This window comes from Heteronotia binoei, chromosome 15, assembly GCF_032191835.1.
Source record: "Heteronotia binoei isolate CCM8104 ecotype False Entrance Well chromosome 15, APGP_CSIRO_Hbin_v1, whole genome shotgun sequence".
In the NCBI taxonomy this organism is placed as follows: domain Eukaryota; kingdom Metazoa; phylum Chordata; class Lepidosauria; order Squamata; family Gekkonidae; genus Heteronotia; species Heteronotia binoei.
Genome location: NC_083237.1, coordinates 23,476,559 through 23,498,428, shown reverse-complemented (window position 1 = coordinate 23,498,428; position 21,870 = coordinate 23,476,559). Strand labels below are relative to the sequence as shown.

The 21,870-nt window shown below is 48.7% G+C and overlaps 1 protein-coding gene across 2 annotated transcripts; it reads left to right on the top strand.

The window, feature by feature from the left end:
• The first annotated feature begins 723 nt into the window (after positions 1-723).
• PRRT2 (proline rich transmembrane protein 2) lies at positions 724-18,774 on the top strand. Of its 2 annotated transcripts, none has more exons than XM_060256532.1 (4): positions 724-845; positions 9,951-10,530; positions 13,447-13,579; positions 18,472-18,773. In XM_060256532.1, exons 2-4 carry the CDS (start codon positions 9,964-9,966, stop codon positions 18,480-18,482), a joined length of 711 nt encoding a protein of 236 aa, XP_060112515.1. In that variant the 5' UTR covers positions 724-845; positions 9,951-9,963; the 3' UTR covers positions 18,483-18,773. The 2 variants fall into 2 exon arrangements, with proteins under 2 accessions (XP_060112515.1, XP_060112516.1); XM_060256533.1 differs by lacking the exon at positions 724-845 and adding an exon at positions 1,080-1,134 and having other exon boundaries at positions 18,472-18,774.
• Positions 18,775-21,870: the final 3,096 nt, after the last annotated feature.

Here is a 21,870-nt window from a genome sequence, read left to right as displayed (position 1 = left end):
AGTGGATTTCCCAAAACGCTTGCTTGTTTCCTGTGATTTCCCAAGGGGGGGTTCTTTCTCTTTTTTTATATTGTTACTGCGTTTAACTCTTGAAAGGAGAAGAAGCAATTGTCGCCTGATGAGTGGACTTTTGGGAGGGTCCCTGGGGTTCCATTCCAGATCTGCAAACACTGCTCTGGAAGTGCACTATGGCTGCCAAAGGGTTAATTGGTGGGTGTTCCTGCCCCCCCCCCTTGTGCAGCAGGAGGGATAGGTTATAAATAATTGATGAGAAGCTGGAAGGGAGAGATTTTATATAATTTTCTCCCGGAGGGGGGGAGGGAGTACTGAGGAATGCAGGATTCCCCCAAAAACAAGGCTGGTGCAGAAAATCTGCGGTGGAGGTGCCAGCTTGCTGAGCTCAGCTGGACAGGCGGTACAATGAATTCCCCTCCCTCTGCTCAGTCTGGGAATCCCCTCTATCTCTGTACCTTGCAGTCTTCCCCTGCCCCCTGCCATGTCTCCTGATAGCCTTGCATTCCTCAGTGATCCCAGGGGATTGGTGCTGGGCACTGGGACGCTTTGGTCCTTGGATGCTTGCTGCACTTGTGGCTTGCTGATGTGAAGTTTTCGTCAATTGCCAAGGGTGGGGGGGATGCAGGATAGTGGGACGCCTTCAGGACCAACCCCGTCTCTACTAATGTCTTGCCCCCGCCAGATCAGCTGATGCTTCACCAACCCAAACCACAACTCCCCTCCGCCCCGCACTTGCTTTGAAGAAGCGGGGTCGATGAGACCATTTGACGCGCGCCAGTGCAAAGGGAGGGGAAGGGGCGGCTTTGCAGACAAAGCCGCCGAGTGAGCAAGTAAGAGGGGGGGGGGGGGTTGGGGGGGGCGAAGCTGCATCCTGCCATCAGTTCCTCCCTTCGCATAGGGGAGGGCAGGAGGGCTACGGCAGCGAGAGGGAGGGGTGTGAGCTGTACGGCGGGGGGGGGGGCACCAGTCTTGCCAGCCATTTGGCCACCCCACCCCCTTCTGCCAACTGGAGCCCAGGTAGGAGCAGGAGAGCCGCCTTGTAGGGCAGCCGGAGCCATCTGTCGAGGAGGAGGATAACGGTGCTGCGGCAAGCGGGCGGGGGAGACCGAGGGGACCACAGTGAGCCGGGGGGGTGAGGCGGGGAGGGGTGCGGAAGGCAGCAGCTCTCCGGGCAGTGGGGACCAGCGGGTGGAGCGCGGAGGGCGTCGAGCCGCCTCTTCCTGCACGCTGGGGTGGGGAGACAAAAGCGATGGGGGCTGCTGTGGGTGTGCAGGTGAACGGTGGGCTGGGGGGATTCCTCTCGAAGCAGCAGGGGCTGGGCACCGAGGCCGGGGAGGTGGGCGAGCAGAGCAGAGGCAGGTTGGCTGCGCAGAAGCCGGGAATGGGTGTGGAAGGCAGGAGAGAGCGCGGGGCAAGTTGAGATAGTTTGGGGCTGGGGCGAGAGAGAGACTCCGGGGGGCGCTCGTGGGGCTGCCCCACTGGAAAGGGGCAGCGGAGGAGTCAAGGGGAGGGCGGCAGAGGGGCTTGTGGGGGAGGTGGGGTGTGAAGCCAGGGATGGGCACCGGGATGGAGGCGCCCAGGGGAGGGAAGCAGCTCGGGGGGAGGGAGATGGGTGAGGAGGGGGAGGCAGCCCTCACTGGAAAGGGGGAGGGAGGAGGGATTTCTGTGGCACATGGGCGGGGGGGGGGTGGCAAGATGGAGCAGGTAAGTGGGCATGAAACCAGGGAGGGGCAGTCAGTTGGAATTGTACCCAGAAAGGGACTGAGCCACTGTCTGTCCGTCTAGTATATTTTTACCCCTTGGTGTATCTGTGTGGTGCAGGGCAGGTTCTCACACGACAACCATTCGGAGTGGTTTCTCTCGCAGAGACCAAGCTCTGCTGCTGTAATGTACAGCTCTAATGCATTCCAGATACGCTTCTCTCCATTGGCAGCTTATGTAAAACTTACTTGCTTGAGAAATGCTCTTTCTGTTCAAGAATGCGTCTCACCTTTGCAAAAAGCATCTGTCAAAAAGATGATCAGATCAGCCGTCCTCACACCTCCCAAGAGGCAATGGCTTGTCTTCCAGCCAGAGCATCTTGCGGTGGTTGCCTGAGGGGTAGAGAATATAGAATGACTCCATGGCAAAAAAAACTGGGGAGTCTTATGGGAGAAAACATTCCGACAATATAATGCCACTTCAGCAACGCTTGCAGTGCTATCAGAAACCCAATAATTCCCTTTCTAAGTCTGTTGAAATCAATGGGCTTAGAAGGGGAGTAACTTTGCACTTATAAGAGTGCTTGGATAGTTGTGTTTGCTAGGATTACGTCAGTGGTATATGAATTAATAAAGTGAGGAAATAATGTTCCCCTCTAAACACATGTGCAAGTTACAGTTCTGAGTATGCTGTCAGTCACATGGACACACACAACAGCTTTATATTGACTCAGACCATTGGTCGTTTTTGTCCACTGTGACTGACAGCATGGCCTGCCCCTCCCCTCACAATCAGTCCGCTGGTCCTCAATTTCCTGTAACTGGGATGAGATGCTAGGCAGAGGCCAGCCAGCATAATTGGAGGAGTGAGTAGAAGGATTTATTGTTGGGGTCAGTTCTACCATCTGGCGAACACCATGTTGTGCGCGCAAGCATGTGTGAAGGGAGGCGTGCGAGAAGCAGCATCCAGAAGGTGGGGAGTTTTCATACATTAACTATCCATGTTAGAATGCTATGAATAATTCACATGTTAATATATATTTACCATATGTGCTTGTTTGTGTGTATACAGGGCATTTTTGTAGAAAAAGCCCAGCAAGAACTCTTGTATATTAGGGTGCACCCCCTGATGTCACCATTGTGAAGGGAAAGCAGCATGATATAGCTCAGGGGTGGCCAAACTAGCTTAACATAAGAGCCACACAGAATGAATGTCAGATGTTTGAGAGCCACAAGACATGTATGTCAGATGTAGGCAGGCAGGTAGGTAGGCAGGAAGATGATAGATAGATAGATAGATAGATAGATAGATAGATAGATAGATAGATAGATAGATAGATAGATAGATAGATAGATAGATAGATAGACAGACAGACAGACAGACAGACAGACAGACAGGAGAGGTGGAAAGAAAGCAACTTTAAATGCATTCACCAAGCTGCCAACTGGCTTGGCAAAGTGATTTAAAGAGATAAATGCTTTTTCCAAGCTGGTAGATGGGGTCTTCAAGAGCCACGCAATGTGTGTGAAAGAGCCACATGTGGCTCCCAAGCCAGTTTGGCCACCCCTGGTATAGCCCATCTCATCATATCTCAGAAGCTAAGCGGGGTTGGTACGTGGAAGGCTCTGCAGGGGGAGGCAATGGTAAGCCACCTCACCTTCTTGCTTGCCTTAAAAGCCCCTTGCTGGGGTCACCACGAGTCCCTTGCAACATGATGTATCAAACTCACACAAGATGAGCATCATTCTGCAGGTCAGTCTTCTTTGCACATCTGCTGAACAATGGCATGTCAGGTGCACACTGAGGTGTGTTATTTGCTGATGAGTTCATCACAGTATTCGAGCTGGCTGTGTCAGTCAGGGAGAAAATCTGTTGTGGTGTCTGTGTGCCAGCATCACATTCACGGTGGCAGCTTGTCAGTGCGCAAGTCACGTTGTGGGTTAGTCAGAAAGCAGGAGCACAGGAGCTGGAACTGGCATATAACTTCAAATGCTGCAAACAAAACAGGCAGTCCCTGCCACCCTTTCTACACACAAAAACACATCATCACACACCTCAAGTTGTATAAGACTGGTGACTGTGAGGGAAGAACCCAAGGCCACCTCCTACAGCTTTGACAGATGGTTCTCTAACCGACCTGTGCCTACACACAAGGCTGAAGCTGGTTCCCACCTCCCAGGCCCTTATTTGCAAATCCAACCTCAAATACGGATGATACTTCAAAAGCTCTGCACCCTCACAATAAGCTTTGAACCACCACCAACCACACATGCCCAGACTCAGGGACTCTGCCCTGCAAAGGGGACCTTTGCTGTTCACTGTTCTGGTTTGAGTGCTAATAGCTCTAAAGTAGACTGCCCCCAGGAGAGAGGAAGGCTGAGAAACTGAGGGCAGCTGCCATTTCAGTTTTGTTGCCTTTGCCAGAAGAGCTCCACACTTCCCTCTGTTGGTAGGAGAGCTCTGCTCTTGCAGAATTCCCATTCATTTAATTGGAGCTTGTGCATGAGAACCTTCCCAGTGGATTGTGCATAAGTTTAAGGGGACAGTGCTCTGGGGATCAGTTAAGTTCTCTTGGCTGCAATCCTGCAAATTTGCCAGGGAGTGTGTCCCACTGAAACCAGTGGAATTTATTTCTGAGTAATTTCAATGGAGAAACTAGCAGGGCCTTTTTTGAACAGGAACACACAGGAATGCAGTTCCGGCTGGCTTGGGTTATGCAAAAGTGTTCCAGCTGGGCCTTTTGTACAAAAAAGCCCTGTGTGAAACAATGGTGCTATCAAAGGGTGTGGCCTAAGATGCAAATGAGTTCCAGCTCATGCTTAACACAGCATGCTTAACACAGTCTCTTGGTTATTTGATGCCCTATGGAAAGTCTAGGTTCTTGTCTTCTGTACTTCATTGGTTTTTTCCTTCCGTATCCAGTTCTGGACCAATCATTTCCATCCTCTGAATGAAACTTTTGCCATCTTCTGCCTTTGTTTCCCGGAGTTCAGCCCTGTTCATGTTTCCCGTGCTGCTTCTGCAGTGCTTACAGATATCATTCTGTCTGGGCCAAGAGTCTTCATTGTTCAGCAGAAAGGCCAACCCTGTCAGTGGGGAGGAAGCATCTCCCCTTGCTGTTTAAGAACTATTCCAGGGATGGCCAAACTTGCTTAATGTAAGAGCCACATAGAATAAATGTCAGGTGTCTGAGAGCTGCAAGACAGGAAAGCAGGCAGGCGAGCAAATAGAAGGGGAGGGAGAGGTGGAAGGAAAGCAACCTTAACTTTAAATGCATTCTGCAAGCTGCCAGCTGGCTTGGCTTGGTGAAGTGATTTAAAGAGATAAATTTCTTCTACAAGCCAGCTGACGGGGCAGTGGGGGCTTCAAGAGCCACATAGTATGTGTTAAAGAGCCACATGTGGCTCCTGAGCCACAGTTTGGCCACCCCTGAACTATAGTAATGGGGAAGGGGACAGGAGGCAATGCTAAGGACGGTTGGTCCACAGCTGGATTTCTCTCAGAGAACACATGTAGTTGCCCTACCCCAAATCAGACTGTTGGTCCATCTCAGCCAGTATTGTTTACTCTGACTGGCAGCAGCTTCCCACGGTTTCAGGCAGAGATACTTTTGTATCCCCCGCTACTTGATCCCCTTAGCTGGAGAAGTCCGGGACTGTGCCAAGGACTTTCTTGGTCCATCCCCATGATAATACTATATTAGAGAAAAATTGGTGGATAGGGATTTAATTGAGTAATGGTAACTAGACCAAACAAAGTTAAATCTGTTTATTCAGGTGTGTAGCCATGTTGGTCTGAAGGAGCAGAACAAAGTTTGAATCCAGCGGCACCTGGTCTTGTTCCTGGTATAAGCTTTTGTGTGCATGCAGACTTCTTCAGAAGTAAAACTTCTTCAGAATTAAACTTGTTGGTCTTAAAGATGCCACTGCACTCCAAGCTTTGTTAAATAAATCAAGTAAGGGATCTTACAAAAATAATGGTACCTGCATGGGTTTATTTTCTCATCTTTAAAGTAATTGAGTTTCTGAATACTTAACATGGCTCACACACACACACACACCCTGGCACATAAGAACATAAGAGAAGCCATGTTGGATCAGGCCAACGGCCCATCAAGTCCAACACTCTGTGTCACACAGTGGCAAAAAAATTTATATACACACATACACTGTGGCTAATAGCCACTGATGGACCTGTGCTCTATATATTTATCTAAACCCTTCTTGAAGGTGGCTATACTTGTGGCCGCCACCACCTCCTGTGGCAGTGAATTCCACATGTTAATCACCCTTTGGGTGAAGAAGTACTTCCTTTTATCCGTTTTAACCTGTCTGCTCAGCAATTTCATCGAATGCCCACAAATTCTTGTATTGTGAGAAAGGGAGAAAAGTACTTCTTTCTCTACTTTCTCCATCCCATGCATTATCTTGTAAACCTCTATCATGTCACCCCGCAGTCGACGTTTCTCCAAGCTAAAGAGTCCCAAGCGTTTCAACCTTTCTTCATAGGGAAAGTGCTCCAGCCCTTTAATCATTCTAGTTGCCCTTCTCTGGACTTTCTCCAATGCTATAATATCCTTTTTGAGGTGCGGCGACCAGAACTGCACACAGTACTCCAAATGAGACCGCACCATCGATTTATACAGGGGCATTATGATACTGGCTGATTTGTTTTCAATTCCCTTCCTAATAATTCCCAGCATGGCGTTGGCCTTTTTTATTGCAAACGCACACTGTCTTGACATTTTCAGTGAGTTATCTACCACGACCCCAAGATCTCTCTCTTGGTCAGTCTCTGCCAGTTCATCTCCAGTACCAACCTACAATACTCCCTCTAAGCTGTGGAGTCTTGTGAACAAAAATTATACTTCATGAGCTACTGCATAAATTAGTTTGCTCTGGGGCCATTTTTCCTGAGCTAAGACAAAAATGTGTGAGCTGGAGGCTAAAAAACTGTAAGTTAGCTCACACTAACTCAGCTTGGAGGGAACTCTGACAACCTGCCATTTCCCCTGCAGCTCAGTTTTGCACACATTGGCTTTCTGTGTGGCAAGAACCTGCTTCAGTTTTGGCAGTTTCACTATAGCAAAAAAATCAGTTGGCACATAACAGCTAGTAGCTTTTTAAAATAAAACGGCTCGTGCAACCTCTCTCCTGGGATAAGGTGTGAGCTTTCCTTGTCATTTCTGATTCAGGATGTTTGTTGCAGTGGCTGCTTCAGAGCAAAGTGTGTCTCTCCTCTAGGGCCTTGATGTACCCAACACTGCTTTGCAGTTAACCATTCTCTATCTGATGAGAGTCTATTTTAGTATTGCACAGCTAACTGCCCTGCAGAGTCCAGTCCAAGCACATGATAGGATTTCATTAAAAATAGCAGCCCAAGTGGCTTGTAATGCAGGACTTTTCACATTGTATTTTTAGGTGTAAACTTAAAAGCGTACAACTAAGTGTGCAAATGCAACAGCCATATGTTTGTAAACCAGGCTGAAGTTGGTTTCCAGTTCCCTGGTGTTGGTACCAAGAGCTTCAAAGCCAGACCTTGGTCCAAGGAACAACCTGTGTTGCCTTGCAGAGCATAGTCCCCAAAGCCGGGGGAGGGGGGCAGCAGTGTATTATTCAGGTTGCTCCAATGCTTGTTTTGTGGGGCAGTTGCCCCCTGTTTCTTAATTGTCAGTGCCCCAAGGAGGCACCCGAACCTTGAAGAAGTTAACACTAAAACCAGGCTTTGGACTAGGGAAAAGCACTGATTCCCTTGCAGGACAGAGGCCCCTGGGCGCGGAGATCTTTAAATCAGAATCAATTGTTATAGTTGGATGCAGGGCTTTTTAAAAGCAGGAATGCAGTTCTGGCTGGCTTTGTGTCAGCAGGTGTGGCCTAATATGCAAATGATTCTTGCTGAGCTTATTCTTAAAAACCTGTGTGAAACAATGGTGATGCTGGGGGTGTGGCCTAATATGCAAATGAGTTCCTGCTGGGCTTTTTCTACCAAAAAAAGCCCTGGTTGGATGGCTTAAAAAAAATAGGAACAGCAAATAAGTAACTGGGACAGCCTTGTGACAACACATGTATCATGTCAGCACCTTTGTTGTGGAGCCATCATTGGTTGCAGTTCCTTCTTGAGCGTATCTGGGTTTGCTTCTTGTAACATGTGCCAGTTTCATGCCCTATTATTTTCACGGCTCTCAGGAGCCCCAAATGTTTACCACTAAACTTAGTCCCTCTGTAATATCCTAATGACTTTGTGAACAGTTAAGTCTTTGGCTGCCAGCAGAAGCTCATTTGCATATTAGGCCACACACCCCTGACACCAAGCCAGCCAGAACTGCGTTCCTGCTAAAAAAAAGCCCTGCCTTTAGTTCAGATAAAGGTTCCGATAAGGAATGTGCACAATCCAGGCAAAGATCTGCAGAGATCTCACGCATCTAGATTTGGCCAGCAGGTCCTGAGTAGCTTGAAGGAAGGGTGCGATAAAAATGGAATCTATAACATTGCTATAGTAACTGTTGGGTGAGTATAAAGAATTGCAACAAATGCACTTAAAATACACTACAAAGGGGCGGGGGTCTTTGGACCTTGCCAAATCTTGTCTCTCCCTCCTGCTACTGAAATCTGAAATGACACCCCTGTTTGAGGCATATTATTGCCTTCAAGTATTTTGACAGGATTTAAAACTCAATGAGTATCCCACTATGTCAAATTCGAGGAGCAATGTTTGAAAACATCAGGGGAAGGACGGTGGCTCAGTGGTAGAGCATCTGCTTGGTAAGCAGAAGGTCCCAGGTTCAATCCCCGGCATCTCCAACTATGATTGTTAGCCGCCCTGAGTCTGTTTGGAATGGGCGGGATAGAAATCAAAAGTAAGTAAAACAAACAAACAAACAAATAAAAGGGTCCAGGCAAATAGGCGTAAAAAACCTCAGCTTGTGACCCTGGAGATCCGCTGCCAGTCTGAGTAGACTTTGATGGACCAAGGGTCTGATTCAGTATAAGGCAGCTTCAGAGTAATTTCAATGGAGAAACTAGCAAGGCCTTTTTTGAGCAGGAACACACAGGAATGCAGTTCCTTCTATATATTTTTCATCCTTTTTTCATTGAATATTTTCAATGTTCATCCTTCATGTTTCGGAATGTGAGTGTATATGGCTTTTTCCCATTAAGTCACAGCTGACTTATGACAACCCCAGAGGGTTTTAAGACAAGAGATGTTCAGAGGTGGTTTGCCATTGCCTGGCTCTGTGTCACAACCCTGATATTCCTTGGAAGTCTCCCATCCAAATACTAGCCAGGGCTGACCCTGATTAGTTTTTGAGATCGAAGGAGATCAGGCTAGCTTGGGCTATCCAGGTCAAGGTGTGTATAGATTAGCAGTTACTTTTTGGAAGATTGCCCGGGGGGGGGGAATCTCCCCAAATGCTAGGTGACTGGGTGTTTTAGCGCTAGGTGGATGGTTAGTGATGAGGCAAAGACATTCTGCACCTGCTCAGAGGCACTCTTAAGAAAGCCAGTTTGGTGTAGTAGTTAAGTGCACGGACTCTTCCCTGGAAGAACTGGGCTTGATTCCCCACTTCTCCACTTGCACTGCTGGAATCAGGGCCGGTGCTAGGCTTTCTGGCACCCTAGGCGAATCACCCACTAGCGCCCCCCCCCCTATTAAGGAATATGGAGAAAATGAAGAGCATCAAACTTGAAACTGTTCACATTTTTAATTTACTGATTTTTAATTTTAATTTTTTTTTAAATGTGATATGTTATAAAAAAAATTGTGAGAATAAGTGCTTGCTGGCCACATCAGGAAAGAGGGTGGTGGAATAGGATGAGGTGGGAGACCAAGTCGGACATTGGAGAGAGGTGGGTGGCTTGGCTTTGTTGAGGGCAGCTTGGTGATGGGAGAAGACAAGGTGATAGTGGTCAGGAGTCAGAGTAATGTGTCTGAGAGGGTCACCCAGTGGTGCCCCCTAGGCCAGGTGGCATCCTAGGTGACTGCCCCAACTACCTCACAGGGTGTCTGTTGTGGGGGAAGAAGATAAAGGAGATTGTAAGCCGCTGTGAGACTCTGATTCAGAGAGAAGAGCAGGGTATAAATCTGTGGTCTTCTTCTCTGTTGCTTATGGCTTCAGTTATTCCCAGACTCAGCCTTAGCATTCTAAACTGGTAATGTTCAAGCCCTCAGTTTGGGCATGAAAAGCTGGCGATTCTCCACACATCACCCACCCACACCCTTCTTTTCTGATCTAGATAGCTGCCTGCCATGTCGGACGACGCCGAAACAAAGGAGGCCCCCCCAGAACAAGAACAGCAAGGAGAGGCGCAGCCCCAAGGGGAGCCGGAGAAGCAGCAGGAGCAGCCTCCACAGCCCTCACCCCCGCCCCCACAGAGCCCCCCAGCTCCAAAGGCCCCGGAATCGCCCGTGATGGTGACAGTGACAATCGAGGAGCAGACCGTGGAGGGACCCCAGGAGAACGGGGATCCGGTGGGGATGAGGGCTGGCTCAGCCGAGGAGTTGGGGAGCACCCCGCTGCCCCCCACCAGCCCCCCTGCTCGTTCCAAATCGGCCTCGCTGAATGACCTGAAGCCCCAGAACAGCATCAATGGTGGGCCGCGGGCTGCCGGGCGGAGCAGCCTGTCCGGCTCCCAGGTCAAGCTGGCGGGAGCGGCGGGATCTCCACGGGCCAGCCTGAGCCGGCAGCCCTCAGCAGCAGGCTCTGCAGCTGGGGAGGCTGGGGAGAAGCCCAGAGACTACATATTCATTGCGGCCCTCTCCTGCTTCTGCCCTATCTGGCCTATCAACATCGTTGCCTTCGTGTACTCTGTCATGGTGAGCGGAAGGGGCCGGGGAGAGGGCTGGGGAAGATGAGTGGGTCACCCTGGGAGAGGGGGGGGAGCACTGCCACCTGCCCACAAGCAGTGGATTGGCCAGTGAACTTACAGGGAAATTTCCCAGTGGGTCACTGCTAGAAGACTGCTTGGAGCATCATGGGAGCCAGTAGCTTGACTTGCTCCAGGGCCATTTTCACTTCCTGGTTTACTCCTGATCCTTGCACCGTGTGACTTATGCCAGGGCTTTTTTGTGTAACAGGAACTCCTTTGCATATTAGGCCACACACCCTTGATGTAGCCAATCCTCCAACAGCTTACAGGGCTCTTAGTGCAGGGCCTACTGGAAGCTCCAGGAGGATTGGCTACATCAGGGGTGTGTGGCCTAATATGCAAAGGAGTTCCTGCTACCAAAAAAAACTCCCTGCATCACTGTTCTGTTTCCTTCCCTCCCCAACTTGGGTTGCCAGCCTCCTCGTGGGGCCTGGAGGTCATAGAATCATAGAGTTGGAAGAGACCTCCAGGGTAGGGTTGCCAAGTCTAATTCAAGAAATATCTGGGGACTTTGGGGGTGGAGCCAGGAGACATTGGGGCGGAGCCAGGAGCAAGGGTGTGACAAGCATAAATGAACTCCAAGGGAGTTCTGGCCATCACATTTAAAGGGACGGCGCACCTTTTCAATTCCTTCCTTCCATAGGAAATAATGAAGGATAGGGGCACCTTCTTTTGGGGCTCTTAGAACTGGACCCCCTGTTCCAATCTTTCTGAAACTTGGGGGGGTATTTTGGGGAGAGGCACTAGATGCTATACTGAAAATTTGGTGCCTCTACCCAAAAAAACAGCCCCCCCAGAGCCCCGGATATCCACAGACTAATTCTCCATGATTTTCTATGGGAATAAATCTCCATAGGGAATAATAGAGTTCCCAGCAGAAATTTCCCCCCCTTCCCCCGCTTTCTGACGACCCTGAAGCGGGAGGAGGGTCTCCAAACTGGGGGATCCCCTGCCCCCACCTGGGGATTGTCAACCCTACTCCAGGGTCATCTAGTTCAACCCCCTGCACAATGCAGGAAACTCACAAATACCTCCCCCTAAATTCACAGGATCCTCATGGATGTCAGATGGCCATCTAGCCTCTGTTTAAAAATCTCCAAGGAAGGAGAGCCCACCACCTCCTGAGGAAGCAGATCTCCTGCTTTTATGACTGATCTCCAACTGGCAGAGATCAGCGCCCCTGGAGAAAATGGCTGCTTCGGATGGTGGACTCTGGCATTGTTCCATGCTGAGACCCCTCCCCTCCCCATCCCAAACCCCATCCTCTCCTGAATCCACCCCGCAAAGTCTCCAGGTGTTTTCCAACACAGACCTGGCAACGCTATTATAGAGATACGTTTGCCAGGTTCGGCCTCCAATAACAGAGGGCGCATTTTGGGGCATGTCTAGCAAGGAGCCCTTTCAGCCATAATATTTGTTTATTTGCTCTTTGTTTAGAAACTCTTTTAAGACCTCCCTGCAATCTCATATCTAGCCCACAACTCTGCTCTGTATAGGCTTAGGTGCTCCCAAGGATCTAACTATGGATCTAACACCAAGGATCTAACTATGCATTACATTTTCCACACATCCTTTCTGTCAGGTATCAGCTGCAAGTTTTCTGCTGGAATCTCAATTCCCAAGTGCATGGGGCTGGGTTTAGATCATGATTGTGGCATGCAGGCAGAATCAGCATGAGTCTCCCTACCCTGCATTGTTTCCCCAACCTGAAAAGGTCCCAGGGGCTGCTGTTTGCTGTGTGGTGGGCTACACATGTGCTCGTGGGGTACGAATTGTCCCAGTTAGGGTTGCCAAGTCCAATTCAAGAAATATTTGGGAACTTTGGGGGTGGAGCCAGGAGACTTTGAGGGTGGAGCCAGGAGACATTGGGGCGGAGCTAGGAGCAAGTGTGTTTCAAGCATAATTGAACTCCAAGGGAGTTCTGGCCATCACATTTAAAGGGACAGCACACTTTTTTAAATGCCTTCCTTCCATAGGAAATAATGAAGGATAGGGGCACCTTCTTTTGGGGCTCATAGAATTGGACCCCCTGGTCCAATCGTTTTGAAACTTGGGGGGTATTTTGGGGAGAGGCACTAGATGCTATACTGAAAATTTGGTGCCTCTACCTCAAAAAACAGCCCCCTCAGTGCCCCCGATACCTCCAGATCAATTCCCCATTATACCCTATGAGAATCGATCTCCACATAGGGAATAATGAAGTGCCCAGCAGACATTTCCCTCCCTCCACCCCCTCCACCCCATTTCTGGTGACTCTGAAGCGAGGGATTGGCATCTTTACTCATGAGTTGCTGCCAGCTTCTTCAAAGTAACACAGACACACCATCCCAAGAGGAAGCCTTTCCAATTGGAGACTGAAGCCTCCAGAGGTGGAAAGTCACATGGTGGCTGTGGGGGCGGGGCTCCCCCCCCCCCCCCGCCCAGCTGACTGGGGGTGGGAAGGAGTCTGGGAAAGTGGAAGAACCCCCGCTGGGACCTGGGGATTGGCAAGCCTAGTCCCAGTGGGGGCAAACAAGCCATTTATGGTCAGGAAAGCAGTGCAGGATGAGGTGGCTGACCCCCTTTCTGCCTGCCTGCCCAGGTCATGTTCCAAAATGTTCCCCAGCGAGGAACTCATGGCTGCCATCTTCAGTGGAAAGCCTAGGCACAATCTGTGAAAAATGAAACATGTAGTTAGGTCCACAGTGTGATGTACAATCTCAGCGTAACCGGTTTTCTTCTGGGTGTTCTAGAGTATGTGTGCATTTGTTCTGTTAAATGTTTGCCTTATTCCTCCTAAAAAAATAATAAGTTGCTTCCCACCTTAAGGATATTGGATCGATGACCTTGTGCTTCTGCTCTGTCTGCTTTACTTTCTTGTCAGTCAAGGAACAGTTTCCAGCAAGGAGACATCGACGGGGCGCGGCGCCTAGGAAGGGTAGCGAAACTGCTGAGCGTTGTTGCACTAGTTGGAGGTGTGCTCATCATTGTGGCCTCTTGCGCCATCAACTTTGGATGTGAGTATCCAAGAAATCTAAAGTGGATGGGAATTTCAAAGTCTTGCTTGAAACGCCCCCCCCCCCCCCCAATTATTTGCATTCTTGCCCACTCATACTTCAGGTCTATTTTAGCAAAGATAAATCAAAATGAACACCCACCCACCCCAGTGATTTATCATTTTGCTCTTAAAGCTAACATTTGTAATTGATGATATGCATTCAGAGAAGAACTTATGAGAAAGGGTTGCCAACCTCCATGTAGGTCTGGAGATCCTCCAGAACTTACATCAGATTTCTAGACTATAGAGATCAGGTCCTCTGCAGAAAGTGCCTCCTTTAGAGGGTGGGATCTATAGTATTATACTCCTCTGAGGTTTTTCCCCTCCCCAAACCCCACACTTCTCAGGCTGCACCCTCAGATCTCCAGGAATGTCCCAAACTGTAGTTTGCAGCCCTTTTACCAGAAAGTACAAGGAATGATGGGATGTAGGGACCCTACAGGATAAATGGTTGCTCTTTCTCCCAAAATCTACGGCCATGCATTTCCATGTATGTAGACTGAATATTGAGCACATGTTATGTCAGGCAATGGTGAGGGCCAAAGCAGAGGGGATGCTGGGAGATCTGTGAATGGATCCCCTGGAGTGTGTAAAAGGCTACCATATGAGGCCCTGATGGACTTTGGGAGAGGAATTTGTAGTGTTACAGAGTTTCATTTGTTGACACCCTCCTAAACACTTTGTTAGCCATGGGCGGGGTGCCAAGGAGTGGATGCATGTTTCTTTTTTCCTTCTCAACACTAATTCCAGGGTTGGGAATGGGGACAGAGTTTCAGTTGGTGAAATCAGAGAGGAGAGGAAAGGTGGAATCCCTTCTGTTCATGCCGTTCTCCATCCTAACCAATGTAGCTATTTACCCTTTTAAGATACTAGGTAGACTGAGGCTTTCTCAACATCTTGTCCATTTTGGGTAGGGTTGCCAACTCTGGATCAGAAAATACCTGGTGATTTTGGGGCTGGGGCTTGGGGAGGGTGGGATATGGGAAGCGAGGGACCTCGGTAGAGATGCCAGACCCCAGTGGGGGTGGGTGTCTCCTGCTTTCAGCCCCCACCTCTCCCTGATGGCCAGTGGGGGAAATTACCACCACCACCCAAAAAAGGGAGGAACGCCTCAAATTAACACAACATGCCTACGTGGTCTGGAAGTGACATAGGGACATCAGGGCTGACGCTCTTGGCTTTTGGGCAAAACTCTATGGTAGAAGCTAATTTTACCTGGCAACCCTAGACCTCAGCAGGGTATTATGCCATAGAGTCCACCCTCCAAAACAGCCATTTTCTCCAATTGATCTCAGTTGTCTGGACTCAGAGATCAACTGTAATACTTGGTAGGTGCCCCCAGCTGATCCCCTGGTTTTAGGAGCTTCTCCTCACTGCAGATCAGCTGGCCAGCAGGGAATACTTCTCCCCTAAACAGGGACGTAGCCATGTGATGTCCCCAACACAATGACAGTACCAAGACGTTACATCATTGGGTTGGGGACATCACAGAGGGGTTGCTCTGGTTTTTGCATAAACTCTATGCTTTAAGATCAATTTAACCAAAGAGTTTGCCCCAAAACCAGAGAGTCCCCTGCGTGACATTCCTGCCCATCCCAGAACACTCCCAAAATCCCTCCACCAATCCGGTGATGAGGGGTCCTGACACCCTAACTTGGAGGGTGGTAACCCTAGTTTTGGCCCTGAGTCACATTTAATCCTGAACAACGCTTATTTTACTAATTTAAAACATTGTTTAAAGCAATATCTCAGAACCACTGCAGAGAACTGAATCAGTGTGAGACACAGGCATGTGACTAAAAAAATCCTGATTATTATTGTTTTATAACAGTATGTGCTCAGGCGGTAGACAGCATAGACCAGGGCTGGGTTCCCAACCTTTCTAAACCTGCGGACTCCTTTGGAATTCTAAAATAGAGTAGTGGGGTGCAGCCACAAAATGGCTGCCACAGGAAGTAGAGCCAACCACAAAGTGCCGTAGGTTACCCACAGTGATGATCCTTGTGCTGTGGTGGCAGATGCTGTTAAAGCAATTTTTTAAAAAATCTGCACAGCCAATCAAATCTCCAGTGGCCAGTCAGAAGCCTTGTTTGAAAGAAGCCCCCTCACTAGGCTTCCCAATCCCCAGGTCCCAGCGGGGGATCCCCTGGTTTTACAGGCTTCCTCCCTCCCCCAGCCAGCTGGCCGGCGGGGGAAGCTCCACCCCCATAGCCATTATGCACCTTCAGGAACGATTCCCATAGGGAATGATGGGGAATTGATCCGCGGCTGTCAGGGGCTCTGGGGGGGCTGTTTTTTGAGGTAGAGGCGCCAAATTTTCAGTATAGCATCTAGTGCCTCTCCCCAAAATACCCCTCAAGTTTCAAAAGTATTGGACCAGGGGGTCCAATTCTACGAGCTCCAAAAGAAGGTGCCCCTATCCTTCATTATTTTCTATGGAAGGAAGGCATTCTAAAAGGTGTGCTGTCCCTTTAAATGTGATGGGCAGAACTCCCTTGGAGTTCAATTATGCTCGTCACACCCTTGCTCCTGGCTCCACCCCTAATGTCTCCTGGCTCCACCCCCAAAGTCCCCAGATATTTCTTGAATTGGACTTGGCAACCCTACCCCTCACACTTTCTAAATATACTTGGTGGGCACCAGGAAAGGTGTTGGCAAGCACCATGATGCCCAGGCACTACATTGGGAACCCCCTTCCCACACTGGGAAGGATGCCGATCTCTAGTTAATCAGCCCCATTTTAAATTACTGCCTCCAATCCCTCAAAATAGAAAGAGCTTCTTATATAAGAAAAATCTTCACAGCTGTTCTAAAATGGCTACCCATATGTCAGTCCCAACTGCTCTTTTTCAGACAGACCTGGGAGCTGAGCAAAGCCTTGTGGCACATGGGTGGCCATCCGCCGAGATTTTATCCATGCCTTCCACTAGCATAGTATTTGGGAATGCACAATGTTGTGTGTGGGAATGAAGGACAAAACTAACACACTCAGAAGAAATTACTATTACTGTCACTTGAGAAAATCCTGTCCCATGCTTTGCCTTCCACAAGGAAGTCAACTCTTCTTTTCCTCACAGAGACACCCCGAGTCCATTAGGTGGAGCCAAGAGATCTCTCACTTTTACAACTGATCTCCAGCTGGCAGAGATCAGCCCCCCTGGAGAAAATGGCTGCTCTGAAGGCTTTACCCTATGGCATTGTACCATACTGAGGCCCCTCCCCTTCCCAAACCCCACACTCTCCCAGATCTACCCCCAACACAGACCTGGCAACCCTCTCCAGATTTCTTGCATTTTCACTCGGAGGATAGAGGCAGCATCTTGAAACATCCACATCTCCTTCTTTTGCTGTGTTGTGTCTCTTCTCACGGGCTCCTTTCTCCTCAAGGACAACAAATCCCCACCCCACCCCACCATCCTTGTCACTTCATATCCAAATAATACACATTACAGTGCTTTGGGATAAGTGGGCCTAGAAATACCAGCCACATCTAATCCCGTGTTCCAGATAGGGTTGCCAAGTCCAATTCAAGAAATATCTGAGGACTTTGGGGGTGGGGCCAGGAGACTTTGAGGGTGGAGCCAGGAACAAGGGTGTGACAAGCAGAATTGAACTCCAAGGGATTTCTGCCCATCACATTTAAAGGGACAGCACACCTTTTAAAATGCCTTCCTTCCATAGAAAATAATGAAGGATAGGGGCACCTTCTTTTGGAGCTCGTAGAATTGGACCCCCTGGTCCAATACTTTTGAAACTTGGGGGGTATTTTGGGAAGAGGCACTAGATGCTATACTGAAAATTTGGCACCTCCACCTCAAAAAACAGCCCCCCCAGAGCTCCAATACCCACGGATCAATTCCCCATCATTCCTTATGGGAATTGTTCATGGAGGTGCATAATGGCTGTGGGGGTGGTGCTTCCCCCACAGGCCCATCCAGTATTCCTAGAAACTTAGATACCCACTTAGATCCCCCGCCGGCCAGCTGGCTGGGGGAGGGGGGAAGCCTGTAAAACCAGGGGATCCCCCGCTGGGAACTGGGGATTGGGAAGCCTAGTTCCAGACCATCTTCATGCCCACCAGCGCCTCCTCAAAACTCTTTCCCACTCTCCGTTCCTCCTTCATTCTAGATGCAAGTGCTTGCCAATCTCCAGGTAAGGCCTGGGATTCTCCCAGAATTACAGCTGATATCCAAACCACAGAGATTGGTTCTCATAGAGAAAATGGTAGCTTCAGAAGGTGAACTTTATGGCATCACGTTCTTGCTGAATAATTCTGCCCTCCCCAAGCTCCACCCCATTTGTTGCCATAATTAGGATTGCCAGTCTCCAGGTGGTGGCTGGAGATCTCCTGAGATTACAACTGATCTCCAGGTGACAGAGATCAGTTCACCTGGAGAAAATGGCTGCTTTGGAAGGTGGACGCCATGGCATGATACCTCATGGAAGGCTGTCCCCTCCCCAAACCCTGCTCTTCTCAGGCTCCACCCAACCTGGAACTGAGAACCCTAACCCCCCAATCTCCAGGAATTTTCCAACCCAGAGATGGCAACCTTAGAAAGAGAGGTATATTGGCATATTCCTCAAGCTTTCTCACTCATCCTTGCTTTACCAACCCCAACACTGTTTTACCTAATGACTTTCTCTCACATGCTCCAGATTCAGGAAGTGATCAAATGTGGGGAGGGTGAATTGGGGCATGTGTGAAATGTTCCCCTGAATGGTTTTTTTTGCTAGGTAGTAAACTTTTCCTTCTTTTGTTTACCTTCCCTGTGTTCTTATTCCCTCTGTCCCCCCACCTTCTGACTCCCTCCCCCTCATTTCCCCTCCCCCCAAATCTATTTCCTTCCCCAGTGTTCCAGTGAAGGTGGCATTTGGCTGCCAATTTACCCCTGGCACCGAAATTTCCATCTTTGGAGCTGGGAGCCAGCATGACTACACTCCATCCATCCATCCATCCATCCATCCATCCATCCATCCATCCATCCATCCCATGTCTTCTTCCATTCCTGAACCATGCAAAACAGGAGCACACAGATGGAGACAACAGAGGCAAGGAGAAAGAGGAGGAGAGAGGAAAGGAAGCCAGCACAAATGTGTAAGAATTAGAGAAGCAGCCATCTTGTTACGCACAGGCCCATCCAGTATTCCTAGAAACTTAGATACCCAATAAGAGAGAACAGAAGAAAGACCAGATGGAAGGAAAGAAAAAAACAACCCCACCAAAAACAGAGTTCTTCTTTCCATATTTTCTTTTTCTGCCTTTCTCTCCTTCTCTCTCTCTTGAGCCCTCTTATTCTCTCCTTTCATTCATTCAATCCATCGGTTCTAATGGTGACTCATCCATCCATCTTCCATCCACTGCCAAATTTCGACAGCAAATAAAACTCTTTCGATATTTCATGTTTACAAGAAGCTGCCGGAGAAAAGCTTCCCCCGTTCCCTGCAGAGGAGATGGGGAGTATGTTTACATGTTTGCTGGAACCCAGTGGACGGAACCAGCATAAAGACAAGAAGAAACACTTCCTGGGCTCTTCTGCTCTCATCCATCGTGTTTACAAAGACAAAATTTAAAAAATAAAAAAAGGGATGAAGAGGCGGGGGGGGGTGGGGAGAGAACCAGTGTTTTTGATTGGTTTAGGAGCTGGATAGGGCAGCTGGCAATGGAGAGCAACTGGGGCGTCAGAGATGTGCTAAGGAAGAGGAGGCAGATTGCTCAAGGGAGATTTGTGTGCATGCATAAGGCATGAAGAGAGGCGTGCACTGTGAAATCCATCACGCAGCGAGTTAACAAGAAAGAGAAGAAAGAAGACCATGGAAGCAATTGGCTGGAAAGGAAGGGATAATTCAGCAGTCAATGGATTACAGTTTGGAAGAAATGGACATCGGTGCATAAAAACTGGAGGGTGTGTGTGTTCATGTGGGGGAGGGGTGATGGAGAAAAAAGAACAAGTCCAGAGTCTTACAGAGGAAAGAATTGCCTGGTGGAAGGTGTTATTGGAAAGGTAGAGTTGTTAGTGAGTTGAAGGAACAAGACAAGTACAAAAAGGGAGGAGGAAGAGAGAGCTCCAAGGCCAGAATAACAGCCAAAGAGCCTATGGGAGTAGGTAAGGTTGCCAAGTCTAGGTTGGGAAATTCCTGGAGATTTGGTGGGTGGAGCCTGGAGAATAACAGGATTTGGTGAGAGGAGGGACCTTACCATGGTATAATGTCATAGAGTCCCTCCTCCAATGCTGCCATTTTCTCCAGGGGAACTGATCTCTGTATTCGGAAGATAAATTGTAATTCTAGGAGTTCTCCAGGCCCCACCTGGAGGCTGGCAACTAGAAGCAGGGATGTGAGTCCTGTGAATTATGTAGTAGAGAGTGATCCAAAAAGGGTTCTTCCTCTTCCTGGACTAGTGCCAGGATCGCCAGCTTTTGGTCTGTGCAAAACTCCTCCTTTGGGCAGGGAACACAAAAGCTGACGGGGGTCTGAAGGCAGCCAGGAAAAGTGTACCGGTTCTCTCCAGCCTCTGGCTATTCTGGTCTGAGGCCTCTTCAAAGACAGCAAAAATAGGCAGAGAGAGGAGGCAGCTGGCAAAGAAAAGAATTCAGGTCTCTTCAGAAAAGACCATTGGGACTGGGTAAGAAAGGCATATTTTATCAAAGGCAGCAAACCACAATAGCCAGAGGAATAAGCTGTGTGAAGATCTACAGCCAGATCCCGTACATGCTTACTTGGTAGTTAATCCCCTGGAGTTCAATGGGGCTTAATTCTGAGTACATTGAGAGATGCAGCCCAGTCATCAAAGCATTAAAAGGAATGGAGAAGCCTAGGAAGGATGTAATGGGGAAGGCACTTAATCGAGAAAGGAAACCTCCAAAGAAGGCGATCCAAAAATGTGCATAGGCAAGGGCTACGTAGCTAGGAGGTAAGTGAGCCTTCCATATTTCAGACATAGCGATTAGTGTGATTTCCCCCACACACACTGTGTGTGTATGTGAAATATACCAATTTATAAACAACAGAATGAGAAAGTGCTGGACAGAGGAAGCAATCCACATGCATGCATTGCACCCACGTATTTATGCACACAAGAATACCATGTGGGAATTTCAGAATGGAAAAAGGACATGATGGCAGGGGCATCAATCATCAACACCATTTGGAAGCCAAAAATTTAAAGAAGCCTACAGCTGCAGCTGGGGAAAAAAGAAGGGAGAGAACCACCTCAGGATAGAGACTTCTTGGTTACCAAATACCTTCTGGAGTGACAGAACGAGAAAAAAACAGATTGAGAGATGCATGAGTTGGTTACCACCACTGTGAAGGAGAAAATGTGAATGGTTGCCCTATAAGGAATGGAAAAGACAGAATCTAGAGGAGCAGAGACAAGAATGGACACCTTCTAAATGGAAAGCAGCAAAGGGGGAAGAAGAGAAACGCCTCGGTAAGCAAATCCAGAGAATGCAGAATGGCACTGTTGGAGAAGTGTTTGCTGATGGCAGGAACAAACTGAATGCTAAGTCACTGAGGGAGGAATACTTGAGTGAGTGTACATGCCATACCAAACCACAGAAACAATACAAAGGGCCTCGTGGACAATTGTGTATGCTACTTGATGGAAAAATTGGGGGTGGGGGGAAGGGCACCAGCAAAGAATTGTATGTGTGTGTGTCAGACACGAATTTACACCCGGCACAATGTGACTTTAATTTTTTTTCCTCAGACTGTTACATAATGGGAAGGGGGGAGGGCGGCAGGGGAGACTATGAGAGGGGTGGTCAGCTGTCCTCCCCTTTTAAAATCTGTGCTTGACAGGAAGGGCACAGGGCTTTATATAGGGTGAGGGGGGTCCTGAGACTCCCTCCCCTTTTAATCCCATCTGCACGAATTATTAACCTCTGACCTTCCCTCATCCATCCTTTTGTTAAAAACTTGCCTTTTCTTTGATGGGTGCATGGTGCAGAAGAAAGGGCAATTTTTTTTTCCTCCACTCTGAGGTCAGGTAACCTCCGTGTGGAAGGGGATGGAAGGGCAGGACTGTTGTATTTTGGTGTTGAAATGCAAGTATTCTATCTGCATGTTTTTATATACTTATACTTGGGGTGGGGAGGGAAAAATGGCAGGGGGGCACAAAGAGAAGGATAAAAAATATTTTGAGAGGACAAGGATCAGACAGCTGGAGTTTGGGAATGGATTCAGTACAGAGAGCTTACACAGGGTTTCAATGGACAGGGAATTGGGAGAATCAGGAGAAGAAACGTGCGA

Excerpts from the sequence above, each read along its gene's own strand:
- PRRT2 (XM_060256533.1), top strand. The coding sequence starts at position 9,964 with ATGTCGGACGACGCCGAAACAAAGGAGGCCCCCCCAGAACAAGAACAG. Across the intron at positions 10,531-13,446 it reads CCTTCGTGTACTCTGTCATG|TCAAGGAACAGTTTCCAGCA; the intron begins GTGAGCGGAAGG and ends CTTTCTTGTCAG.